Raw genomic sequence first — 24595 nt, forward strand, 5'->3', positions numbered from 1 at the left:
TGTGAACTTCCTTCCTGTTCTAGTAAAGCTTTTTTGGCCTCTTCTTATAGAAAGGATAAAAGGCTATTTAACATCTCCCAGATGATCCATATTGGGGTACAGGAGTCCTTTTATCAGGGTTCCAGGAAACAGGAGAGGTGCAGTCAAGCAATTAATTCCTGGCATATAGTGAAAGGCCCTCATTGAGCCTAACTTTCACAGCATTCCTGGAATTAAATGAGAAATGAGGAGCCAACATTCAATACATGATTGAAGAGCTGTGGGGACAAAAGGGCACAACATAATTAAAGACAGAAGAAAATGAGTCAGTTCTGTGGAAAAGAGCCGGCAATAAGGGTGGGAAAACAAAACATATCAAAAGATGGATCCTACTTCATGATTTTAGACCTTTGAAATTGGGTAAATAAAAGAGATCAAGAAACAACTAAAGCTGAAGAGAAATACAGCTGAGCTTTCTAGTGGTATCTGAATGAAATGATGGTGAATGCCTTTTAGATTAACACTGGCAGTAGTCCACAAACTCTTCAAGCAGAAGAAAACATTTGTACAGTGTGGATTAGCTAGCTAGGGGATTATCTGCCAGACTCCAGGAAAATTACCCATATTCATCCCTCCTCTATCCTTAGAAGCAAATTTCTTAAACTAAGAAAAGAGTCCCAGGGCAAATTTCTACAAACAGAATCTTAGAGGTAACAAAAGTTAACTAGAAACAACACTTGCATAATCAGTGTTTTTTGCAATTTATAAAACACTTCCATATTTATTATATAATTTAAAGTTCTTCCAACCATCTTGGGAGGTGGGGATTTTTTTCTTCATTTTACATATAAAGAAAGGGAGATTCAGAGAAATCTGAATTAGTCTGAAATCAACAAGTTAGTGGCATGGCCATTATTAGAACCTAAGTTTCTGTTTCCCCCTATCTCCAAGCCCTGCCTTCAATCCTACTTCTCTATGAGCCTAGATGAAATGGTAGCAGTATTCTGAGAAGCCAGTACCATAAACCATTGAAAAGGAAGAGTGATAGCAGATTAAACAACTCTTACTATTGGATAAATGGGTTTAACAAAATTGAGCTGCCAATAGGAAGTCACCCTATGAAAGAAAGAGAAGGTAGACCTCTTTGTTGTCCTCTACAAAGTTCCTACTTTACCCTTTTACCCCTAAAGAAAATAAACATAGACCCACATAGATACCTTCACATTTAAGTCCCAAATAGGTCTAGGGTGGGGCCGAGGACCTGCATTTCTAACAGTTTCCCAGGTAACACTGGTGACACAGGTCTAGAGGCCATACTAAAAGATATTTTTTGATTGAATAGCAGATTTTATTTAGATTGATTTAAATGTACTTGGATGTCATATAATACAAAATATCAAATTGTCTCTAGATTTTCAGAAAGCTTAGGGATTCTTTTTAAATTATTTATTCTTTATATTGAAGCACATACGTAAAATACACAAATCTTGATGTAAAGCTTGATGAATTTTGACATTTGTATATACTCATGTAATGAAAAGTTATTTTTTAAACTGTTAAAATAGAGTTCACAAAAAAACGGATTACTTAGAAATAAGTCTAACAAAATATGTACAAAATCTATATAAAGGAAACTACAAAATTGATGAAAGAAATCCAAGATCTAAATAAATTTAGAGATGACCCATGTTCATGAATACAGAGACTCAATATTTTTAAGATGTCAGTTTCACCCAACTTGATTTATATAGTCAATGCAATCCCAATCAAAATCCCATAAATTTATATTGTGGATATTCACAAACTGGTTCTAACATTCATACCCAACTTCAAGACTTACTACACTACAATTTTCAAGACAGGAGAAAGGGGGTATATGAAATCTCTCTGTATTGTCCACTCAATTTTTTATAAAACTAAAACTGCTCAAAAAAAAGTAAATATATTACTTTAGAAAAAATAGAATTTAAATGTAAGGAGAAAAGCTTTCATAGATTTAAATTTAAAAAATCATATGTCAAATATAAATAAAAGCCATTTTCTTCTCTCTAGAAGCAGAGAAACAGATAAATGAAAATGAATAATTTGTTTAAAAACACCAAAGACCACAATGTTTGTCAACATGATCAACAGGCTACTTTGACACCCTTTCTCACTACAATGAATACAGATGGGATTTCTACACTAACATTTCTCTACCTAATGATGAACTCTAAGGATGGGAGCTTGAGATAAAAAAACCAACTGGATTTACTTCTTAAATGCCTTTATAGTAGGAGACAGCCATGAGATAAGATACCAAAAGAACAGAGTTTTAAGTCCAAATCCACAATATCAGTCATGATCTTAGTTCAAGGCACAGTTTGATGACCTACCATCATCATCCTCTCGTTTTCTACTTCATTGAGCAATTCGGCAAATTCCTTGAAGGATTCAGCTGGAAGAATAGAATAAAAGATGAAAACCAAATTAATCACAGATTTGATAAGCAAGTCGTTAGAAATCTGTGCAACATGAGGTAGTGACTAGTGAAGGTGTGGGCCCCAAAGCAACATGGGCACTAATGGAACGTGTCAAATCTAAAGCCAGCAGAAGAAATATGTTTAGTGCCTGTTTAATAGTTTCTTCCTTTATCTTTTCCATTTTTTGGCAATTCCTTTACCCAAGAGGATTTTTTTCCTCCAGTTTTGAGATATAATTGACATATAACACTGTAAAACTTTAAGTATGGGATCTACTTTCTCTTAGCAATTTTGAAATAAACCATACAGCAGTGCTAACTATAGTCATCATGGTATACATTACATCCCCAGTGCTTACTTAAATTATAAGTGGACGTTTGTACCTTCTGACCACCTTCACCCCATTACCCCACCCCCCACCTCTGGTAACCTCAAATCTAATTTCTTTCTCTATAACTTTATTTTTCTTAGATTCCACACATAAGTGAGATCATAGTATTTCTCTTTCTCTGTCTATCCTATTTCACTTAACATAATGCCCTCAATATCCACCAACGTTGTTGCAAATGGAAGGATATCCTAATTTTTAATGGCTGCATAATATTCCACCGTGTGTGTGTGTGTGTGTGTGTGTGTGTGTGTGTGTGTGTGCGTACACACCACTGATTTTTTACCCATTCATCTGTCAGTGGAAAATTATGTTTCCATGTCTTCCCTACTGTAGACAATGGACATAGGGGTGCAGATATCTCTTCAACATGGTGATTTCATTTCCTTTGCATATAAAGCCAAAAGTGTAATTGCTGGATCATAAGATAGTTCCATTTTTAACTTTTTGAGGAAACTCCATACTGTTTTCCATAGTGGCTGGACCAATTTACATTCCCACCAACATTGCACAGCCTTTTGTTCATATCATCACCAGTATTTATTATCTCTTGTCTTTTAGATGACAGCCATTCTAACAGGAGGTAATACCTCATTGTGGTTTTGATTTGCATTTCCCTGATAATCAGTGATGTTGAGCACCTTTTCATGTACCCGATGGCTATTCAAATATCTTCTTTGGAAAAGCATCTATTCAGGTCCATTGCCCATTTTTAGATGGATTATTTGAGTTTTTCTTTGTTTTTGCTAATGAGTTGTATGAGTTCTTTACATATTTTGATTAACCCCTTATGAGATACACAATTTAAAAATATTTTCTGTTGTTGATTGTTTCTTTGGCTGTGCAGATTTTTGGTCTGATGTAGTCCTACATATTGATTTACTTTACTGCTTGTGCTTTAGCTGTCATACCCAAAAATTTCTTGCCAAAATCCATGTCTAGAAGCTTCTTTTCTGTGTTTTCTTTGAGGAGTTTTATGGTTACAGGTCTTACTTTATGTCTTTAATTCATTTCAAGTTAATTTTTATGAATGGTGTAAGACAATTGTCTAGTTTCATTCTTTTACATGTGAATATACATTTCCCAGAACCATTTTTTGAAGAGATTGTCTTTTCTCCATTGAGTATTCTTGGCTTCCTTATCAAACAGTGGACTATATATGCATGGGTTTATCTATTGGCTCTCTGTTCTGGTGGCCATTGATCTATGTGTCTGCTTTTATGCCCGTACCATATGGAATTGATTACTGTACCTTTATTGTATAGTTTGATATCAGGAAATGTAATGCCTCCACCTCTGTTCTTCTTTCATAAATTGCTTTGGCTATTTGGGGTTTTTTGTGACTCTATACAAATTTTGGGATTGTTTTTTCTATTACTGTAAAAATCGCCATTGGAATGTTTAGTAGATAGAGATACACTGAATCTATAGCTGGCTTTAGGTAGTATGGACATCTTAACAATATTAATTCTTCCAATCTATGAACACGGACTATCTTTCCATTTATTTGTATCTCCTTCAATTTCTTTCATCAATATCTTACAGTTTCCAGTGTAGAGATTTTTCACTTCCTTGGCTAAATTTATTCCTAAGTATTTTATTGTTCTGGATGTTATTGTAAATGGGATCATTTTATTTTTCAGATAACATTTTTCCTTTGGACCACCTTCACCCATTTCTCCCACCCTCTATCCCATTCTCTAACAAACAGTTTGTTCACTGCATCTATGAACTATATTTTTTAGATTCCACATGTAAGAAAGAGCATATGGTATTTGTCCTACTCTGATATATTTCACTTAGCATAATGCACTCAAGATCCACCCATGTTGTCAAAAGTAGCAAGATTTCATTCTTTCTTATGCCTGAATAATATTGCATTATATATATAATATATATATATCACATCTTCTTTATCCATTCATCTATTGAAGGACACTGAGGTTGTTTGCATATCTTATCCATTATAAATAGTTCTGCAGTGAACATGAGAGTATACATATCTTTTTGATTTAGTAATTTTGTTTTCTTAAGATAAACACCCAGAAATGAAATTGCTGGATCATATGGTAGCTCTATTTTCAATATTTTGAGAAACCTCAACACTGTTTTCCATACTGGCTGCACCAATTTACATTCCTGCATCAGTTCATGAAAGTTCCCTTTTCTTAACATTCTCTCCAGCACTTGTTATTTCTTCTCTTTTTGATAATAGTCATTCTAACATGTGGGAGGTGGTTTTGATTTGCATTTCCTTGATGATAGTGATATCTTTGCAAATACCTTTTAGCCATTTGTATGTCTTTGGAAAAATGTCTGTTTAGATCTTCTGCCCATTTTCAAATCAGATTTTGAGGTTTGGGTTTCTTTCTTTTTTTGCTATTGAGCTGTATGCATTCTTTATATATTTGGGTAGCAACTCTTTTTCAGATATATTTGCAAATATTATCTCCCATTCAGTAGGTTGACTTTTTATTTTGCTGATGCTTTCCTTTGACGTTTAGACACTTTTTAGGTTGATATAGTCCCACTTCTACATTTTTGCTTTTGCTGTTTTTACTTTCAGTGTAAGATTTAGAAAATCATCACCAAAACCTATGTCAAGGAGCTTATCACTTGTTTTCTTTTAGGAGTTTTATGGATTTAGGTGTACATTCAGGATTTAATCCATTTTGAGTTAATTTTTGCATACGGTGCAAGATAGTGGTCCTGTTTCATTCTTTTGTATACGGCTGTGCAGTTTTCCAGAAACTATTCCCTAAAGAGGCTGTCCCTTCCTCATTATACATTCTTGGCTCATATTCTGTAAATTTACTGACATAGGTTTCTTTCTGGACCATCTATTGTGTTCCACTGATGTATGTGTCTTTTGTTCTTATTGCCAATACCATACTGTTTTAATTACTATAACTTTGTAATACAATTGGAAATCAGGTAGTATGATGCCTCCAGCTTTGTTCTTTCTTTTCACAGATAATGCATTGCTAATATATAGAAATGCAACCAATTATTTTATGTTGATTTGGTGTCCTGCAACTTTATTGAATTTGTTGATCAGTTTTTTGGCAAAGCTTTCATGATTTTCTATATATAAGATCATGTCATCTGCAAAGACAGCCAATTTTACTTCTTCCTTTCCAATTCTGATGTCTTTTTTTTTTCCTTCCCTGATTGCTCTGGTTAGGTCTTCTAGTACTACATTAAGTAGGAGTGATGAGAGTAGATATCCTTGTTGTGTTCCTGATCTTAGAAGAAAAGCTTTCAGCCTTTCACCACGGAGTATGTTAGCTATGGGCTTGACATATATGGCCTTTATTATATTGAGGTACATTCCTTCTATATTGAACTTGTTGAGCGTTTTTATCATGAACAAATGTTGAATTCCATCAAATGCTTTTTTCTGCAAATACTGAGATGATCAAAAGACTTTTAGATTTCATTCTATTAACATGATATATCGCATTTATTGATTTGCATATGTTGAACCATTCTTGCATCCCAGGGATGAATCCCCCTTAATCATGGTGTATGACCCTTTTAACATATTGCTGAATTCATTTTGGTATTATTTTGATGAGACTTTGCATCAGTATTCATCCAAAATATTGGCTTGTAGTTTTCCAAAAGTTCTTTCAGAGCTAATATTTCATTCAATCCTCACAGCCACCGTTAGGAGTAGCTAGGACTTCTCTTATTTCGTAGATAAGCAGAAAGATTAGGAGAGGGGCAATGGGTGTGCTCTGTAAAGAAAAGCACTAAGATCCTGGAACATGAGGTTATGTTACTGCTCCACTACTCACCAACCTAGACAAATTTCTCTCCATTTAGGCCTTCCATGCTTCAATTTCTCATCTATAAAATGAGGATATTAGTAATTGTTACTTCAGTGGTTATGGTGATAGAATTAAATAATGGGTTACCGGCAGATTTTGTGAAGTATTAAGTGTCATTTTTTCTTGGTTTTAGAAGCACTGTAGTTGAGTAAAAAGCACATTTGACTTCTAGGTCTGCGACTTTGGCAATTGACTGAAACTGTCTGGAACCCACTTTCCTTCCCTAGAAATAATAATTCCTATCTCCCAGGGTTGTTTGATGATTTTAAATAAAATAATACATGTATAGTTTCCAGCATACATGTTAGCCATTCAATACATCCTAGTTTTATTCTTTCTCGGATTTAAAGCAGTGATCAATCCTGGCTATGCATTACACATCTGGGAAGCTTAAATACCAGTGCTACACCTCCCTATACCAATTAAACCCAGAGTCTCCTGCAAAGGGTCAGAAAGCCTTGTTGGTGCAACACAATATAATTGTGGAGGTCAACACCAAGAGTTTGAGTTAGAAAATAAAACTTAACTACCTGAAAGTACGTTCTTATACTGAATAAAGCAAAAATGAACAAAACAAAATGGTAACAATAAAATTACCCTCTAGTAGAGAGAACAGTAAAACCCAGCTACTCTTGTTCCCTCTTTTTCTTATTATATTCAACCATCAGCCCTCTGACCCAATTTTATCAGAATTTGTACATTAGGACAGAAAACACAAACAAAAGAAACACCTTGTTCCCCAGTAACAGAGAAAACTCAGGTAGTCTTATCAAATTCTTCATGCAATACTTAAAACCCCAGGCACCATCTACTATTAGCAGCCATCCATTCCCTGGTCACACACCTCTAGTGAGAATAGTGACAACCCACTTGCCTTGGTGTGGCCAGAACCATCATAGTTATAAAACTGAAAGCCCCAAATTCCATGAAATCCCTCAGTTCCAGTTTGCCCAGTACTGTTAGTCACCCTAAGTGACAGGACCTATCTCCTGAAGCAGGCCATTTGTCACTGTCATGATGCCTCTGTTAAAAAATTCCTTCCTCATATGGTACAACATTCGAAAATCCATCAACATCATCCACCACATCAACAAAAAGAAAGACAAAAACCACACGATCATCTTCATAGATGCTGAAAAAGCATTTGACAAAATTCAACATCCGTTCATGATAAAAACTCTCAACAAAATGGGCACAGAGGGCAAGTACCTCAACATAATAAAGGCCATATATGATAAACCCACAGCTAATATCATTCTGAACACAAGAAGCTGAAAGCTTTTCCTCTGAGATCGGGAACAGGACAGGGATGCCCACTCTCCCCACTGTTATTCAACGTAGTACTGGAGGTCCTAGTCACAGCAATCAGATAAAACAAAGAAATACAAGGTACCCAGATTGGTAAAGAAGAAGTCAAACCGTCACTATTTGCAGATGACATGAAATTGTACATAAACAACCCTAAAGACTCCACTGCAAAACTACTAGAACTAATATTGGAATTCAGCAAAGTTGCAGGATACAAAATTAACACACAGAAATCTGTAGCTTTCCTATATACTAACAAAGAACTAATAGAAAGAGAAATCAGGAAAAGAATTCCATTCACAATTGCATCAAAAAGAATAAAATACCTAGGAATAAACCTAACCAAGGAACTGAAAGACCTATACCCTGAAAACTATAAGACACTGAAGAGAAATTAAAGAGGTCACTAACAAATGGAAACTCATCCCATGCTCCTGGCTGGGAAGAATTAATATCGTCAAAATGGCCACCTGCCCAAAGCAATATATAGACTTGATGCAATCCCTATCAAATTACCAACAGCATTCTTCAATGAACTGGAACAAATAGTTCAAAAATTCATATGGAACTGCCAAAGACCCTGAATAGCCAAAGCAATCCTGAGAAGTAAGAATAAAGTGGGGGGGATCTCACTCCCCAACTTCAAGCTCTACTACAAAGCCACAGAAATCAAGACAATTTGGTACTGGCACAAGAACAGAGCCACAGACCAGTGGAACAGATTAGAGACTCCAGACATTAACCCAAACATATATGGCCAATTAGTATTTGATAAAGGAGCCATGGACATACAATGGGAAAAGGACAGTCTCTTCAACAGATGGTGCTGGCAAAACTGGACAGCTACATGGAAGAGAATGAAACTGGATCACTGTCTATCCCCATACACAAAAGTAAACTCCAAATGGATCAAAGACCTGAATGTAAGTCATGAAACCATAAAACTCTTAGAAAAAAACATAGGCAAAAATCTCATGGACATAAACATGAGTGACTTCTTCATAAACATATCTCCCTGGGCAAGGAAAACAAAGGCAATCAAGCTAAAAAACTTCTGTAAAGCAAAGGACACCATCCATAGAACAAAAAGGTATCCTACAGTATGGGAGAATATATTCATAAATGAAAGATCTGATAAAGGATTGACATCCAAAATATATAAAGAGCTCACATGTCTCAACAAACAAAAAGCAAATAATCCAATTAAAAAATGGGCAGAGGAGCTGAATAGACAGTTCTCTAAAGAAGAAATCCAGATGGCCAACAGGCACATGAAAAGATGCTCCACATCACTAATCATCAGAGAAATGCAAATTAAAACCACAATGAGATATCACCTCACACCAGTAAGGATCACCATCATCCAAAAGACAAACAACAACAAATGTTGGAGAGGGTGTGGACAAAGGGGAACCCTCCTACACTTCTGGTGGGAATGTAAATTAGTTCAACCATTATGGAAAGCAGTATGGAGGTTCCTCAGAATGCTCAAAATAGAAATACCATTTGACCCAGGAATTCCACTTCTAGGAATTTACCCTAAGAATGCAGCACTCCAGTTTGAAAAAGACAGATGCACCCCTGTGTTTATTGCTACACTATTTACAATAGCCAAGATATGGAAGCAACCTAAATGTCCATCATTAGATGAATGGATAAAGAAGATGTGGTACATATACACAATGGAATATTACACAGCCATAAGAAAAAAACAGATCCTACCATTCACAACAACATGGATGGAGCTAGAGGATATTATGCTCAGTGAAATAAGCCAGGCGGAGAAAGACAAGTACCAAATGATTTCACTCATATGTGGAGTATAAGAACAAAGGAAAACTGAAGGAACAAAACAGCAGCAGAAAAACAGAACCCAAGAATGGACTAATAGTTACCAAAGGGAAAGGGACTGGGGACGATGGGTGGGAAGGGAGAGATAAGGGTGGGGTAAAAGAAAGAGGGCATTACAATTAGCATGTATAGTGCGTGGGTGGCACAGGAAGGGCTGTGCAACACAGAGAAGACACATAGTGATTTTACAGCATCTTACTACGCAGATGGACAGTGACTGTGAAGGGGTATGTGGGGGGGACTTGGTGAAGGGGGGAACCTAGTAAACATAATGTTCTTTCTGTAATTGTAGATTAACGATACAAAAATAAAAATAAAAAATAAAAATTCCTTCCTCAATATTAAGCCTAAATCCATCTCCCTGCATTTTAGTTTTGTTCATCTTCCAAGTTCCTAAAGATCTTCTGTGGAATTACAGATAAAAAAGGCATGCTGTATTTTATTATGCTGATGGACAGTGACTACAAGGGGGTATGTGGGGGGTACTTCATAACATGGGTAAATGTTGTAACCACAATGTTGCTCATGTGAACCTTCATAAGATTATATACCAATGATACCTTAAGAAAAAAAAAAGGCATGCTGTATGTTAGAAAGGACATTAAAACAATAGATGAGGAAGATTCTAGTTTAGGTGACAGCATGGAGAAATAAAGGAAGCATGACTTTTAAGAGAGAGTGTGCTAGATTTGGGCTTCATTCTGTCATCTTGCTGTATGACATTTATTAAGTGGCTTAACCCCTTTGAGCTTCAGTTGCCTTACTTGTCAAATAGGCACTAATCATATATCTACATGAGAGTGTTGTTGTGAGGACTAAATTAAAAGGTAAATGTAAAGTGCCAATAAACAGTAGACAATAAACCTTACCCCTTCTCTCTCATCCCAACTTTCTTTCTGTTCTTCTAATGCCAATTCTGCCAGGGTGAGTGAGCAAGTGACTTCTACTCCCTGAATTTCAATTTATTCAGATACAGAATGACAAATTAAGCTAAATAGTCTTTAGTGTCCCTTCAAATTCTAATAACTACAATTCTAAGGTTCACAACTTCTCATCGGAAACATAAGTATATTCTCAAATGTTATCCAAATTAAACACATTGAAATCTTGTAAATTTTCACTAACCTCCCCAAATACTTTATGCTACAAAAGGAGTCAGAGAGATTTTATGTTATTCTGGCATTTTTCCAGGCAAGATAAGTTTGCCTCTAAAGGAAACGTGAAAAATGCCATATTGGAATATTTAAAGGAAAAGATTAATTTCCTAAAACATAAGTTGGTCAGCCCTTTGGTTAAGGGCTTAATCCTCACAATAACTTTACATGGTTTATGTAATTAACCCTAATTTAAATGGGAGAAAACTAAGGCTCATACAGGCTAAGCAACTTGTTCAAGGTCACATAGGAAGTAAATGGTAGAGCTAGGTTTCAAATTCAGACCTGCCTTACTGCCAGAGCTAAGGTCTTGCTGGTGTCACAATGCCCACACCTCTCCAGGAAGAGATTACCAAAGAGTAGGTTTCTAAAGACCATCTGAAAAGATTATCAAACAGAGATTAGGGAAGTTACTACTACCAGCAACTAGGCTTTTTAAATGAGTCAAGCTTCATTCATGAGGAAAGAAATTCAAAATTCTACAATATTAAGGATGTTTCAAAGTGAGCCTTTGCTAAAAGTTTACATCATTATTTAAATTGAGATATTAATTACATATCATAAAACACACTGTTTTAAAATGTACAACTCAGTGGTTTTTAGTATATTCACAAAGTCGTGCTACCATCACTACTATATAGTTCCAGATCATTTTCATCACCTCCAAAAGAAACCACAAGCCCATTAGCCTCACTATCCATTTACACCTTACTGCCTTACTGCCAGAGCTAAGGTCTTGCTGGTGTCACAATGCCCACACCTCTCCAGGAAGAGATTACCAAAGAGTAGGTTTCTAAAGACCATCTGAAAAGATTATCAAACAGAGATTAGGGAAGTTACTACTACCAGCAACTAGGCTTTTTAAATGAGTCAAGCTTCATTCATGAGGAAAGAAATTCAAAATTCTACAATATTAAGGATGTTTCAAAGTGAGCCTTTGCTAAAAGTTTACATCATTATTTAAATTGAGATATTAATTACATATCATAAAACACACTGTTTTAAAATGTACAACTCAGTGGTTTTTAGTATATTCACAAAGTCGTGCTACCATCACTACTATATAGTTCCAGATCATTTTCATCACCTCCAAAAGAAACCACAAGCCCATTAGCCTCACTATCCATTTACACCTTCCTCCTACATTCAGGTAACCACTAATCTACTTCCTGTCTATACTGATTTGCGTACTCTGAACTTTTCATATAAATGAAATCATATAATATCTCATCTTTTATGAGTGACTTCTTTCACTTAGCATATTTTCAAGGTTATTCCATGTAGTACTGAGCATCAATCCTCCTTTCTTTTTATTGCCACATAATGTTCCATTGTATAGCTATATCACATTTGGTTAACCATTCATCAATTGATGGATACTTGTACTATTTCCATTTATTAGCTATTATGAATAACGCAGTCATAAACATTTGTGTACAATTTTTGTATGGATATATGTTTTCAGTTCTTCTGGGTATACACCTTGGCATGAAATTGTTGGATCATTAAGTTTTGAGGAACTGCCAATTTCCAAGTCATCTACACACACAATCCTACCGGATTGTTTGACTATTCTAGGTTCTTTGAATTTCCATATGAATTTTATTATCACTTGACTTGACAATTTCTGAAAAAAAATCCCAGCTGAGATTTTGACAGTTGTTGCAATGAATGTGTAAACTGATTTGGAGGTTATTGGCAATTTACCTATATATATTCTGACATATAAACTTCGGGTGTCTTTGGTTTTGGCATCAGGGTGTATTGCTGGTCTCACAAGAATGAGTTGGGCATGTTCCCTCCTCTTTAATTTTTTGTAAGAGTCTGTGACAGGACAGTGTTAATTATTTAAATATTTAGTAGAACTCACCAATAAATCCACCCACACATGGTCATTTTTTTGTGAGATAATTTTTCAACTACAAATTCAACCTTTCTATTTGTTACAGGTCCAGTAACCTGTTCTATTTCATCAATTTCAGTAGTTTGTATCTTTCTAGGAATTTGTTGATTTCATCTGTGTTGTCTAATTTTTTGACATAGAATAGCTTGTCAGTGTTGCTTCTGTAAAGTTGATGGTAATTGATCCCTATTTCACTCCTGATTTTAGTAATTTCTGCAGTGGGAGAATAGTCATTAAAGGGTAGGAAGAAGTTGAACTCTTGCCTCTCTTCTGGTAAGAGGAATGGTGACTAAGAAAACTGGCTAGAAAAGGAAGGAAATAGGCCTGCAGAACCACCATTTTCACTACCACGACCATCAACAACAGCATTCCTTTCCCCACCATTACCATAAAGGTTGGCTTAGAAATTGAATGCAATATTCTTCAATAATGTCTAGCAGTCCCAGAGCATTAAAAGAAGAATCCAACAAAAATTAACTACCCATAGAAAATTTCAAGGGAGAAACAGCAAAAAGTTAAGAAAAGGGAAAGAGAAAGGCACTACGCTAGATGTGTCTCAAGTCTTACAATTTTTTATCATTATCATTTTATTAATGAGAAAATTGTGCTTCAGCAAGGTCAAGTAAGTCAAATTTCCTAACACTATTATACACTTTCTTCCAAAAGGATTATAAACTTCTAATGAAGGTGGACAACATGGATCAAAAGGCTTAAAATGGTTTGTATTTGATTAGCCAGTGAATGCACTTGATTGAAAACCATGCCTAAAAAATAATCCTGAATATAAGGGTAGGAAACTTTATGCTCAAAGGTAGGCATTCAACATAATTAATAATAATGAATAATTGAAAACAAAGAAAATGCCCAGTGACTGGGGGATTATTTAAGTATATCCATTAAAAAAGAGCAGTACACAAAATTTTATTAAGATGGCAAAATGCCTATGGTGAAAAGTTATATGAAAAAAATAATACAAAAAACATAAATAAAATATGATTGCAACTGTATAGAAAATCATGTTCAGGTAAAAAAAAAAAGGAATGGAAGGAAATATAACAAAATAACTGTGTTTCTTTGAGTGCATAAACTTTAGAGTCAAGAAAAACTGATTTAAAATCACTCTTAAGCAACTTTCTAGATATACTATCCTGGGTAAGTTTTGTTACACCTCTCTTAGTTCAGTCTACCTCCTTAGAATTGCACTGAAAATTATATAATGTATGCAAAGCATTTTGCACATAGTAAGTACTCAGTAAATGACAGATATTTATGTTGTTTTCTCTATTTCCATATTTTTATAAAAAGTACCTTTTTATTATAATGCAAAAATACAAAAACACTCAATTTTTATCTTTTAAAAAGAAAACTGCCTAAGACAATACAGCTAAATAAATGGACAGTTCAGAATCTGAACCCAGATCCAGAGCCAACTCCAAGGCTAACTCTTATGATCTCCCCAAAAAGAACCAGTAAATCAAGGTGTTAGAAGGCTCATTACCATGGGTATAATATGGTGGAGGGACAGGATAGAGAGGTGAGCTCAGAGTGTGCAATTTCAAGAGTCATTGAGACCTTTATGACGGGGCAGGAATTAATGGCAAATAGGTCTGAAGCCTGGGCATACTGAAGGAAATTCCTAGGAAACTGACATTCACTTCACCCGATATCCCAGTCCATAATCAGGAATGTGCTGGGATTGTTTTGTACCATTTACTTGACCCTGACTAGGACCTAACAAGCAGTCTCTAGATGGAAGAATGGCAGGAAGGCATAAAAAGTTCATGATAACTGGAGAGGATAACACTCATGCCTTGCAGTCTCTTCACTACTCATGGATGCCATCTTCAGTCAAATGCTTCCATGAGAATTCAGGGGGCTTTCGGAACTGGCAGGTCCTTTATGAAAGTGCTCTTGGTTTTACCCTTGCATTGTGAATGCTACACCACTGACAATGCTGAACTTTATTGGAGCCCTGGGCTCCAGAAAAGCAGCAACTGTTAAGATATCCCCCACCCTTTTGAGTTCTGAAAAACAGCTAAAACTGCAAAGGGCCACCCTGCCTTCACATATAAGACCCATCTCCATTTTTCCTCACGACTTCCATAAGACTAACAGATGTCTTCATTGAATACCTGCCTCTATATTACCTCAAGTTTCCCCCCTTTTCTTTGAAATATTCCTTATTAATTAAGTTTCCTTCTTAATGAAGGTTTCTCCTATGGCAACAGTCTGAATACAACCACCTATGTCCAGTACACGATATTTTTGCTTTTGGTTTTATCCTGAGTTGCATGAGAAGTACTGTCAAATAAGAAGAAACACTTAGTTCCACCTAGGTTAAATTTGTTTTATTGTACATATTTCAGATATTCTGAGACTCTGACATACCATTCACATCAAGAGACAAATCAACCAGACAGAAAATAAATAAGGAAACAGAGGCACTGAACAATATATTAGAACAGATTAACTTAACAGATATGTACAGAACACTCCACCCAAAAGGAGCAGAATACACATATTTTCTCAAGTGTACATGGAACATTCTCCAGAACAGGTCATATAGTAGGCCACAAAAGGAGCCTCAATAAATTCAGAAAGATTGAAATTGTATTAATCAACATCTCAGATCACGACGGTATGAAACTAGGAATAAATTACAAACAAAAAACAAAAAAGTGTACAAACACATGAAAATTAAACAATGTGCTTCTAAATAATCAATGGATCAATGAACAAATTAAAACAAATCAAGCAATACATGGAAACAAATGAAAATTAAAATACAACAGTCCGATTTATGTAGGACACAGCAAAAGCAGTAGTTCTAACAGAGAAGTACATAGCAATACAGGTCTACCTCAAGAAACAAGAAAAATACCAAATACAGTCTAAAGAACAAATGAAATCCAAATTTACTAGAAGGAGGAACATAATAAAGGTCACAGCAGAAATAAAAAACATAGAGAAGAAGAAAACAACAGAAAAATATCAATGAAACCAAGAGCTAGTTCTTTGACAAGATAAACCAAATAGACAAACCCATAGCCAGACTTAGAGTAGAATGATGATATAGGAAGTAATCTGCTTATACTTCTTCCTAAAATTCGCTTGAATGGAAGCTTCAAGAGGGCAGGGTTCATAGTCGGTGCTCAGTAGAAATTTGCTCAATAAAGTAATTGGGCATTAGGAAATATCTTTTCTAATAGTACATCTGACACTGCCTAGTTGTGTGAGATCTTCAGTAATCATTAACCCACCTCTGGACCTCAGTTTACCTGTAGAATTGGGGGAGGAGGATTGCTGAACTAGCTTAGTATATTCTTTCTCTCTTATTAGTTTACGTAAAGTGCTTAGAACAATTCTGGGTACTTGGTAAACACTCCGAAAGTATCAGCTTCTTTTCTCTTTATCTGCAAATTCAATTCTTCAAGCAAATTGTTACATGCTTCGATTGAGACTTGGTAGATGGGAGATACTGAGGATTAAAAAAGCATACTTTGAAAAATCCTAAGATCTGACTTGGGGTTCCCAAAAGCTCACCGATGTTATGATAACTGTGTAGAAATCAGGGCCCTGGGCTCCATTAGAGATTGAGATTCATTTGATCTAAGATGGTTCCGGAAACTCTGGATAAACAAAGGTTCCAGGTGATTCTGATATGAAGCTATATTATAGGAATAACTGAACTACATGCTTTCTAAGGTCCCTGTTAACACTGACATTTTATTTTACATTTTCTTTTGTAGTTAATCAGGAACGATAATTTCAAACTGAAATCTTTTTCCAAAAATTAGGTTCTATTGATAGGGAAAATTTACAAGGACAGCAACCTAGCAGGTGGCTCCACTCAGTCTCGCACCCCTCCCTCCTCAACATAAACAACACTACAAGGACAGTAATTTACCAGGTGGCTCCCCTCCACCTCGCCCCCCTCCTCAACCCAAACAAACAGAAACACTCCCTTGGTTTCCCTGGCTGCAGAGCACCAGGTCCCAAGGTTCGCTCCCCAAACTCCCTCCCCCTTGCCTGCTTGCTTGCTGTGTACGTAGGAATGTTACAGATAAGGAAGCAGAAAGGTATAAATTGCTCCCTTTTCCTTTGTTCGGGGCTCAGACTTTTTGGGAGATTACTCCCCTCTGAGCCTGCTGGTGTGAAATAAAGCCTAAACACTCCAAGACCGGGTGCCACTTGGTTTCTTTCTGTCAGTGATCCAGTCCAGGCTTTTCTCAGTATTTTCCATAACATTTGGTTCCCTGGCCCGGAAACCCAACTGCGGTGGCCCTTTGTTGCCACCGGTTTGGGGCAATGGCACGGCTGTGATGGAACAGATCGCAGTGGAGAAGGCGCGCCCTGCCTGACCTTTTGGCAGTCTCCCACCCGGTTGCCCTGGGCCAGCCCTGCTCCGCTGTTCCTGCTGGACTCAAGGAGGCTTGGCATGTGAGGACCTGGTTCTGACACTGAATCCAGTAAGGCCCCGGGGCCCCTGACCCAGCCAATCCCACCCATTGGGGTGGAAGGAGAGCCTGATCACCTCCCAGGAGACTTATTAGAAGTCTCACAGGTAGACATCCCCAGGGGGGTAATCTTTAAACTCTGGTCTGCCTGGGTGTGTGTGTGTGAGAGTGAGTGTGCAGGGCAGCTGAAGTCATTCAGTCTGCACTGAATCTGTGATTCCATGGCCTGCGCTACAGAATCTGTGTGGGCCCTCATCTGCTTTCGCGGTCAGCGTTCACGGCATATTGGTGATTCAGCTTCGGCTGACCTGGCCTGGGACTTATACGGGTGCACCTTAGCCAAGGCTGACCAAAGTCTCCACGAGGAGTGTGAATGGACCAGCATCTGACTGGTCTCCTCTCTAGAGGAGGCACCCCTCCCTTGTCTGCTGTCGCGGCACCATCCACGGACATGTCATGGGGTCAGGGCATAGTAAACCCACAGTCCTTGACACTATGATCAAAAATTTCCAAAAGAGATTTTTAGAAAACAACAGAGTAAAATTAACTCCTGGCAGGTTGAAAACCCTGTGTGAATCTGTATTGCCAACCTTTGGTGTAGGGTGGCCTCCAGAAGGAACCGTAGATGTTCCAACAATCCGCTGAGCCTGGCGGGTCATCCCTAGAGATCCAGGTCATCCTACACAGTTCCCAAACTTTAACTCCCAGTTAGAAACTGCCCAGACTCTTCCCCCTTGGATGCGATTCGCTTGCAACAGGCAAGGACAGAGTAGGGTCTTAGTTGCCTCAACAATATATATATCATGATATCATTATGCCTCAACAAAGAAGCCTGCAAAGAAACAACAGAAGCCTGAGCCTCCGCATATTTTTACTGGTGACCCAGAGGAAGAGCTAATATTGCCCCCGCCTTATGTGCCTCCAAGGCCGTCGGCACCCAGCCCCTGGTCTCTGATACCTCATCGCCGTCAGCCTCCCTGCCAACTCCAGACCAGTGAATCCACTTCCCCCCGGACCAGCAGCCTGACTGCACCCTCAGCTGGGAGCAGATGCCCTTCAGATGCCAGAGAAAGAGATGCAGGGCCTGAAAGCAGTACCCTGTTCACAAGAGAAGAGGCAGATGGGGTCCTTGGTCAGGGTGCATAGGCTGAAATTGCTGTTCCCAGGGAGCACCCCAAGACGGACTTCACCACCCCCAAGGGACAGCACCAGATCCACCAATATCAGGACGCTCTCCTCCAGGAGATCAAAGCGGAGTCCAAAAGGCCTATGAACATGACTAAAGTTTTTTCAGTTACTCAACAACCAGAAGAGTCTCCTGGAGACTATTATGAGAGACTGTGTGAAACTTATCGCATCTACAACCCCTTTCAACTCTGAGTCACCAAGGAGCCAACAATAGTAAACACCACATTCATAGCCCAAGCTGCCCCAGACATCAGATGAAAGCTCCAAAAGCTTGAGTGCTTCACTGAGAAGACTGAAATTGCCAAAAAAAATATATCTAAATGGAGAAGTTCAGGCTGACAGAGAAGCAAAAAGAAAAATAAAGAAAAAGGCAAGTCTCCTGGCAGCTGCCCTGAAAGAGACAGATGGGCAGAAGGCAGAGGGAAGCCAGCCACCTAGAGGGGGGAAGCCCAGGAACCCCCTAGCCAGAGACCAGTGTGCTTACTGTTAAAAAAAAGGGGGGGAAGGCATTAGAAGGATGAATGCCCCAAATGAGGCAAAGCCCCAAAGCCCAGTTGCTGCTGGGAAGAGCCCCGTGAGGAAAGGCTCATTAGCCTGGCAGGAGCAGACTCAGACTGACAAGGACCGGGCACTCTTACACTGGGCCCCCATGAGCCCATGGTAAGAATAAAAGTGAGGGGCCAAAACATGACTTTTATAGTTAACACAGGGGCATAACACTCTGTGGTCACCCTCCCTGTAGCCTTCTTCAGTGAAAAAGACTGCAACTATTCTCGGTGAAAGAGTATCTCGCCACGACCCTCCTTACCCAGGACAACTCAGGAGACACGGACCCATGCAAGAGATTTTTTTATCTGAAAGAGAAAGTGGCTGCCCCAGAGAAAGAGAGAGAGAGAGAGAAAGAGCAGTGGGACAGAGAGACAGAGAGCAGAGAGAGCAGTGGGACAGTGAGACAGAGAGAGAGCAGAGAGAGCAGCAGGACGGAGGGACAGAGAGAGAGAGAGCAAGCAGCAGCACAGTGCAGAGAGTTGTGTCTTTTATTATGGTAGATCCCCTTGGCCTGTTGCCTTGGGGACGGTCGGGATGTTTAAAGATAAGGTAGGGCAGGCCCAGGCATGAATCTCACCGGCTTATGTGCTTGAGACCATGGAATAAATGGAGGATAAATTACTATATTCTTACACTTGGAGCCACAAAGACAGCGGCAGTATCCCCTCTCACAAGAGGCGAGAGCAGGCATCCAGGATTGCCTGATCAGACTCAGAAAGGCAGGCGCCAGTGACCCAGAGAGAAATCAAGGCAGGAAATTAATCTTTAATATTCAAGGACCCCTTGCCATCCTACTCCTGTTACTAACCCTCGGGCCCTGTATTATCTACAGGCTGGTCCAGTTTGTCAGAGACCACGTGGAGGCCGTCCAACTGATAGTCCTCCATGCTCAATACAAGCCTCTAGTAATACTGTTACTCCTGCTTACCTTTAGACCATGTATCCTCAATAGACTGATGACTTTGTCAAAGGTAGAATACAGTCCAGGTAATGGTGCTAAGACAACAGTATCAGCCTTTATCTCCTGACAACTGTGAGAGGTCACGGGATCCCAGAGAACCCCTGGACCCCCGACCCGGAGGGCCCTCTGCCGGCTGGTGAGTGCACTCAATTATCTGTGCATCTTTGTCTGTCTGTGTCTGTTTTTGTTCACGAACAAGCCTGAAGCCTGTATAAGCCTGTAGGAGCTCCAATCCATATCAGGGTCGGCATTGACTTAGGCAGACACGCTGGCAGGTCACTGACCAGGGGTCTTGGGAGATATCCCTTGCCCCTGTCTGGAGGACGAGGTCCTCATCTGTGAGGAAAGTCGACTGCTACTGCAGTCTGACAAGCCCTCAACTTACTTTCAGTTTTGCCTCTGCAGCCGTGGCAGATTCTTCTCTGTAGGCACCTGTTTGTTGTTTGTCGTGTTTGTCTTAGTCTTGTTGTTGACAGAAGAAATGAGACAGATGCAGACGACCCTCTTGTCTCTCATGACAGACCATTTTCCAGACGTTAGGGAGAGGGCTCACAATCTGAGCATGGACGTCAGGAAGAGAAAATTTCGTGTTTTCTGCACCTCCGAGTGGCCGTCCTTTAACATTGGCTGGCCACTGGAAGGAATATTTGATCTAACCACTCTTTTACAGGTTAAAGATATCAGGAGAAGAGCTAACAACCTCAGTGTGGAAGTCTGGAAGGGTCGATAGCAGACTTTTTGTTCTAGCAAGTAGCCAGCTTTCAATGTCGGATGGCTGCCAGAGGGAACTTTATTATGTCTCAGTCTGTATGTTTGTGTGTCTAAGTGTGTAAATGAAAATATCTTTCTACCTCCGGATGGTATTAACGAAATTGATTTAAAGACAAGCACTTGTGAAAACTGGGCATTCTAAAACTCCCAGAAAATTCTAATAGAAAATATTAAGCATTAATGCTAATTTAAGTTAAACTGAAACAGACATGTCCTTATAGTTATCAGCCGCCTAAGTTTACCTAGTCATTTAAGTTGATGTTATCTGCTAAATCTTTCAAGAATAAAATGCTTAGAGGCTTGACTTTGTCTAATATTCAGTAAAGGTTTTGTAAGAACCTAGCACAGTTGTTAGGAATGAGTGAACTAAATAAGTGTGGCAAATGAGCACTTTAATAATTGTGTGTTACAGTGTGTATACCTACCTACAGCCTGAGAACTTTAGCAACCTAAAACCTTAAAGTTTTGCTAAGTTAAAAAGACATACTTTGTGCTTAGTGAGAAGTTGTGCTGTAAAGCTTATGGTTACAGAAATTATAAAATGTGTTCATAAATTTGTCAATCTAAAAAATGTTAGCTTAACAGTTTACAATAGCCTGCTTCTCAGTGTTCACTGAAATTTAAAGTTCCTAATGGTTTAAGTTCTAATTAAAACTACTTAAAGTAATAAGGAAAGCATTTCTCTATGCTAAAAAAATGTATGTTTTAATAAGAGAAGGTATAAAGAATGGAAATTCATTCTGCATGCTAAAGAATGTGTCTTTGATAAAAGAAAGTAACTTTGTTCTAAAGTACAGCTGTTTATTTAGAGGGAGAAATCTAAATGTAAAAAGAAAGTTTTAGAAGAATTTAATATAGTCATGCTATATAAAATTAAAGCAAATAAGTCTCAGTATCAAATACACAGCAAAATTAAAATTTTGTTTTCACTTAAAAAGACAGTCTTCTTAACTGTTAGTCTGCTCTTAATATTGAAAGATTGCAATGAGTTCTCTAATTGTTTTATTAAAGCAGTTTCTCATGCTTTAAGTCTCAGTGAGTTGTCGGAGTATTTTAAAAATATGAGAACTTAATATTAAAAAGACTAAAAGCTAAAGTTTGCTAACAACTGTGTAACCTCTAGTTACATAAGATTAAGTAAACTAAAGAAGATGATTTTGTGTCTTTTTGTCTCAAATGTTGCTGATAAAGTGTTTTAAGCTTCTTCTCTTAAGCTGACAACAGTTTAGTAAATGACTATCTTTATAAGCAGAATTGAAACATTTCTCTTTCTTTCTACCTGATCCCTCCAGAATTTAAAAACTTTCAGTGACTATTTTTATATTTCATCGCAGTATGTTTATTTGCATAAGTTCAATAAGAATCTGCTTTCCTAGTAAGAAGACCAATTAAAAACACTGGTTATACTACCAAGGTTTTGACTAGAATGTCATACCTGAGAAGCATGTGCATAAACTCAGATATGAACAGCTTTAAGGAACTAAGGTTGACTTTATAAAGCCGACAAAGCCCCTTAGAAGAACTGTCCTGGCACCTTGCTTACAGGGTTCCCAGAAGCCTTACCAGGTGAGTACAGAAGGTCACTTCCTGGCAAGTGCAGGAACCTCAGGAATGTCTTGGGAATCTCAAGAAGAGAAGAATTCACCCAAATCTACAGGTACTGCAGGCACAACCTGATGGCAAGTCTGGCTTGGCTTTCTGGCCTCAGGAAGCCTTTAAAAGTTCAATCTGAAATTCTTTATAAAAAGTTCCAGCAAAGCATATTTAAAAGAGCCTATGTAATCAATTGCTCTTCTTGCTGCACTTATGCAAATAATTAAGCCAAGTGTTATTTTCTTAACCTGGTTACTCCAAAAAATGAGGGTGATTTTAGAGAAAAATATTGTTTCAATAATGCAGTGTTATCTGTACTAAATCCTAATACTAGTCGTTGAGATGTAAACTTGATCCAGAATTCTAGTTTCCCCATGATACCTGGCTATGATTCTCAATTAGACTCTTCATATTTCTAGTTCTCATATTCAGCCATGCATTCTTAATCTTGTCAAGTTTGTCCTTCCAGAATAGAAGCGCCAACCTCCTGAGGCCCTCTGAACTGAACAGTGATGGAGACCTAACTGTACCCTGTACTGCACCCCCTCTCAGCATGAAGCAGCCAGAGCGGTCATCACCCTTTTCCCTAGCAGCAGCTTAGGTCTCTATCTGTAGAGGGGAGAATGAGACAAGGACCATAGGCTTAGACAGAATAAGGTTGCAGGCATCACTCCATGAGTCCCATCATTCCAGAGTGAAAAAAGCCTGTCAACCTGACAAAGAAGCACATCAGCAGGAGGCCCAGCCAGACCTCCAGATCCTCTCCGCCTCCGCATTCGACGATTGCCCTATCCTGGCTCTCATCAGAGTAGTGTCTTTTATTCTGGGCATTGGACTCTGTGCTGTTGCACCCCTGGACTGGACTGTTCCTCAGAAAAGTTGCCCTTTCTATTGTCTATTGAGTAATCATTAAGTTGTTTTACTGTGCTTACCTGTCTCTCCTAGTTGGACCCAAGTCTCAGCCTGCATTTCTAAAGTACCTCTCTGTAATATTTAATTGTACAAAAGTCATAAAGTGCATAGTGGGCTAAAGGAAGCTACCTCCTTTCCCCCCGTGAGATTTCCTAGGCGGAAAAAGCTGCCGCTTTACTGATCCTGCTCTAGTTGGGCTCAGTAGAGCTGGATCAGCTGCAGTAGACACAGCAGCTCTAATAAAGAGACTTAAGGCTCGCTGCCCTAACAGAGGAAGCTGATCAAGATTTAGAGCAGCTTGAAACCACCATGATTCAGCTGCCAGATCAGATTAATTCCCTGGCTAGAGTGGTGTTGCAAAATTGTAGAAGACTGGACCTCCTGTCCATGTCACAGGGAAGCTTATGTATAGCACTTAAATAAACTATTAGTGGAACCCTGTATATTTAACTGGCTCATTAACTTTATCAAGGAGTGCATTTCCTCCATACAGCTAATGTATATGCAGAGCCACTATGACCCTGTCACAAGCCAAGGACATAGATGACGCCCCCTAAACGAAGTGTTTGAACGGGCATCAGAGGGGGGAATGATAGGGAAAATTTACAAGGACAGCAACCTAGCAGGTGGCTCCACTCGGTCTCACACCCCTCCCTTCTCAACATAAACAGCACTACATGGACAGTAATTTATGAGATAGCTCCCCTCTGCCTCGCCCCCCTCCTCAACCCAAACAAACAGAAACACTCCCTTGGTTTCCCCTTGCTGCCGAGCACCGGGTCCCAAAGTTCGCTCCCCAAACTCCCTCCCCCTTGCCTGCTCGCTTGCTGTGTACATAGGAATGTTACAGATAAGGAAGCACAAAGGTATAAATTGCTCCCTTTTCCTTTGTTCCGGGCTCAGACTTTTTGGGAGATTACTCCCCTCTGAGCCCGCCGATGGGAAATAAAGCCTCAACAATCCAAGACCTCCGAGTGCCGCTTGGTTTTTTCTGTCGGTGATCCAGTCCAGGCTTTCTTTCAGTATTTTCCGTAACACTATCACTTTTCTAAGAAGATTAAAAACAACTGTAAGTTACTGAGCATCACCTGTCTGCCACATAGTGAGCCAAATGATTTAATGATACGGGCGTACCTTGGACACACTGTAAGTTTGGTTCTGGCTGAAAGAAGCGACACACAGCAGCAATTCACCGGAGAATTCTGCTTTATTAGGGAAACGTGCTGGGTTATATACGAAGGGGCATACGGTGATTATGGTGTTACTTCCACGGGGCTGGTGGCTGT

At 38.7% G+C, this 24595-nt stretch overlaps 1 protein-coding gene and 1 long non-coding RNA gene across 17 annotated transcripts in view; one reads left to right on the top strand and one right to left on the bottom strand.

Moving 5' to 3' along the window:
- OPHN1 (oligophrenin 1) overlaps window positions 1-24595 on the bottom strand; it is a 665513-nt gene that overhangs the window by 505037 nt on the left and 135881 nt on the right. For all 16 annotated transcript variants that reach the window (XR_005061052.2, XR_005061051.2, XM_037017099.2 and 13 more), the window contains exon 4: window positions 2355-2416. Coding sequence is in view for 14 of the 16 variants with exons in the window: in XM_037017099.2 (XP_036872994.1) it covers window positions 2355-2416 (62 nt within the window). In the remaining 2 variants the exon portion in view is untranslated. The remainder of the gene's footprint in view (window positions 1-2354; window positions 2417-24595) is intronic.
- Window positions 16926-24268, top strand: LOC108400054 (uncharacterized). The gene is made up of 3 exons (XR_005061053.2): window positions 16926-17347; window positions 20007-20169; window positions 22854-24268. It is a non-coding gene; the product is annotated as an uncharacterized lncRNA (long non-coding RNA).

The sequence above is a fragment of the Manis javanica genome, chromosome X (assembly GCF_040802235.1).
Source record: "Manis javanica isolate MJ-LG chromosome X, MJ_LKY, whole genome shotgun sequence".
Classification (NCBI taxonomy): Eukaryota; Metazoa; Chordata; class Mammalia; order Pholidota; family Manidae; genus Manis; species Manis javanica.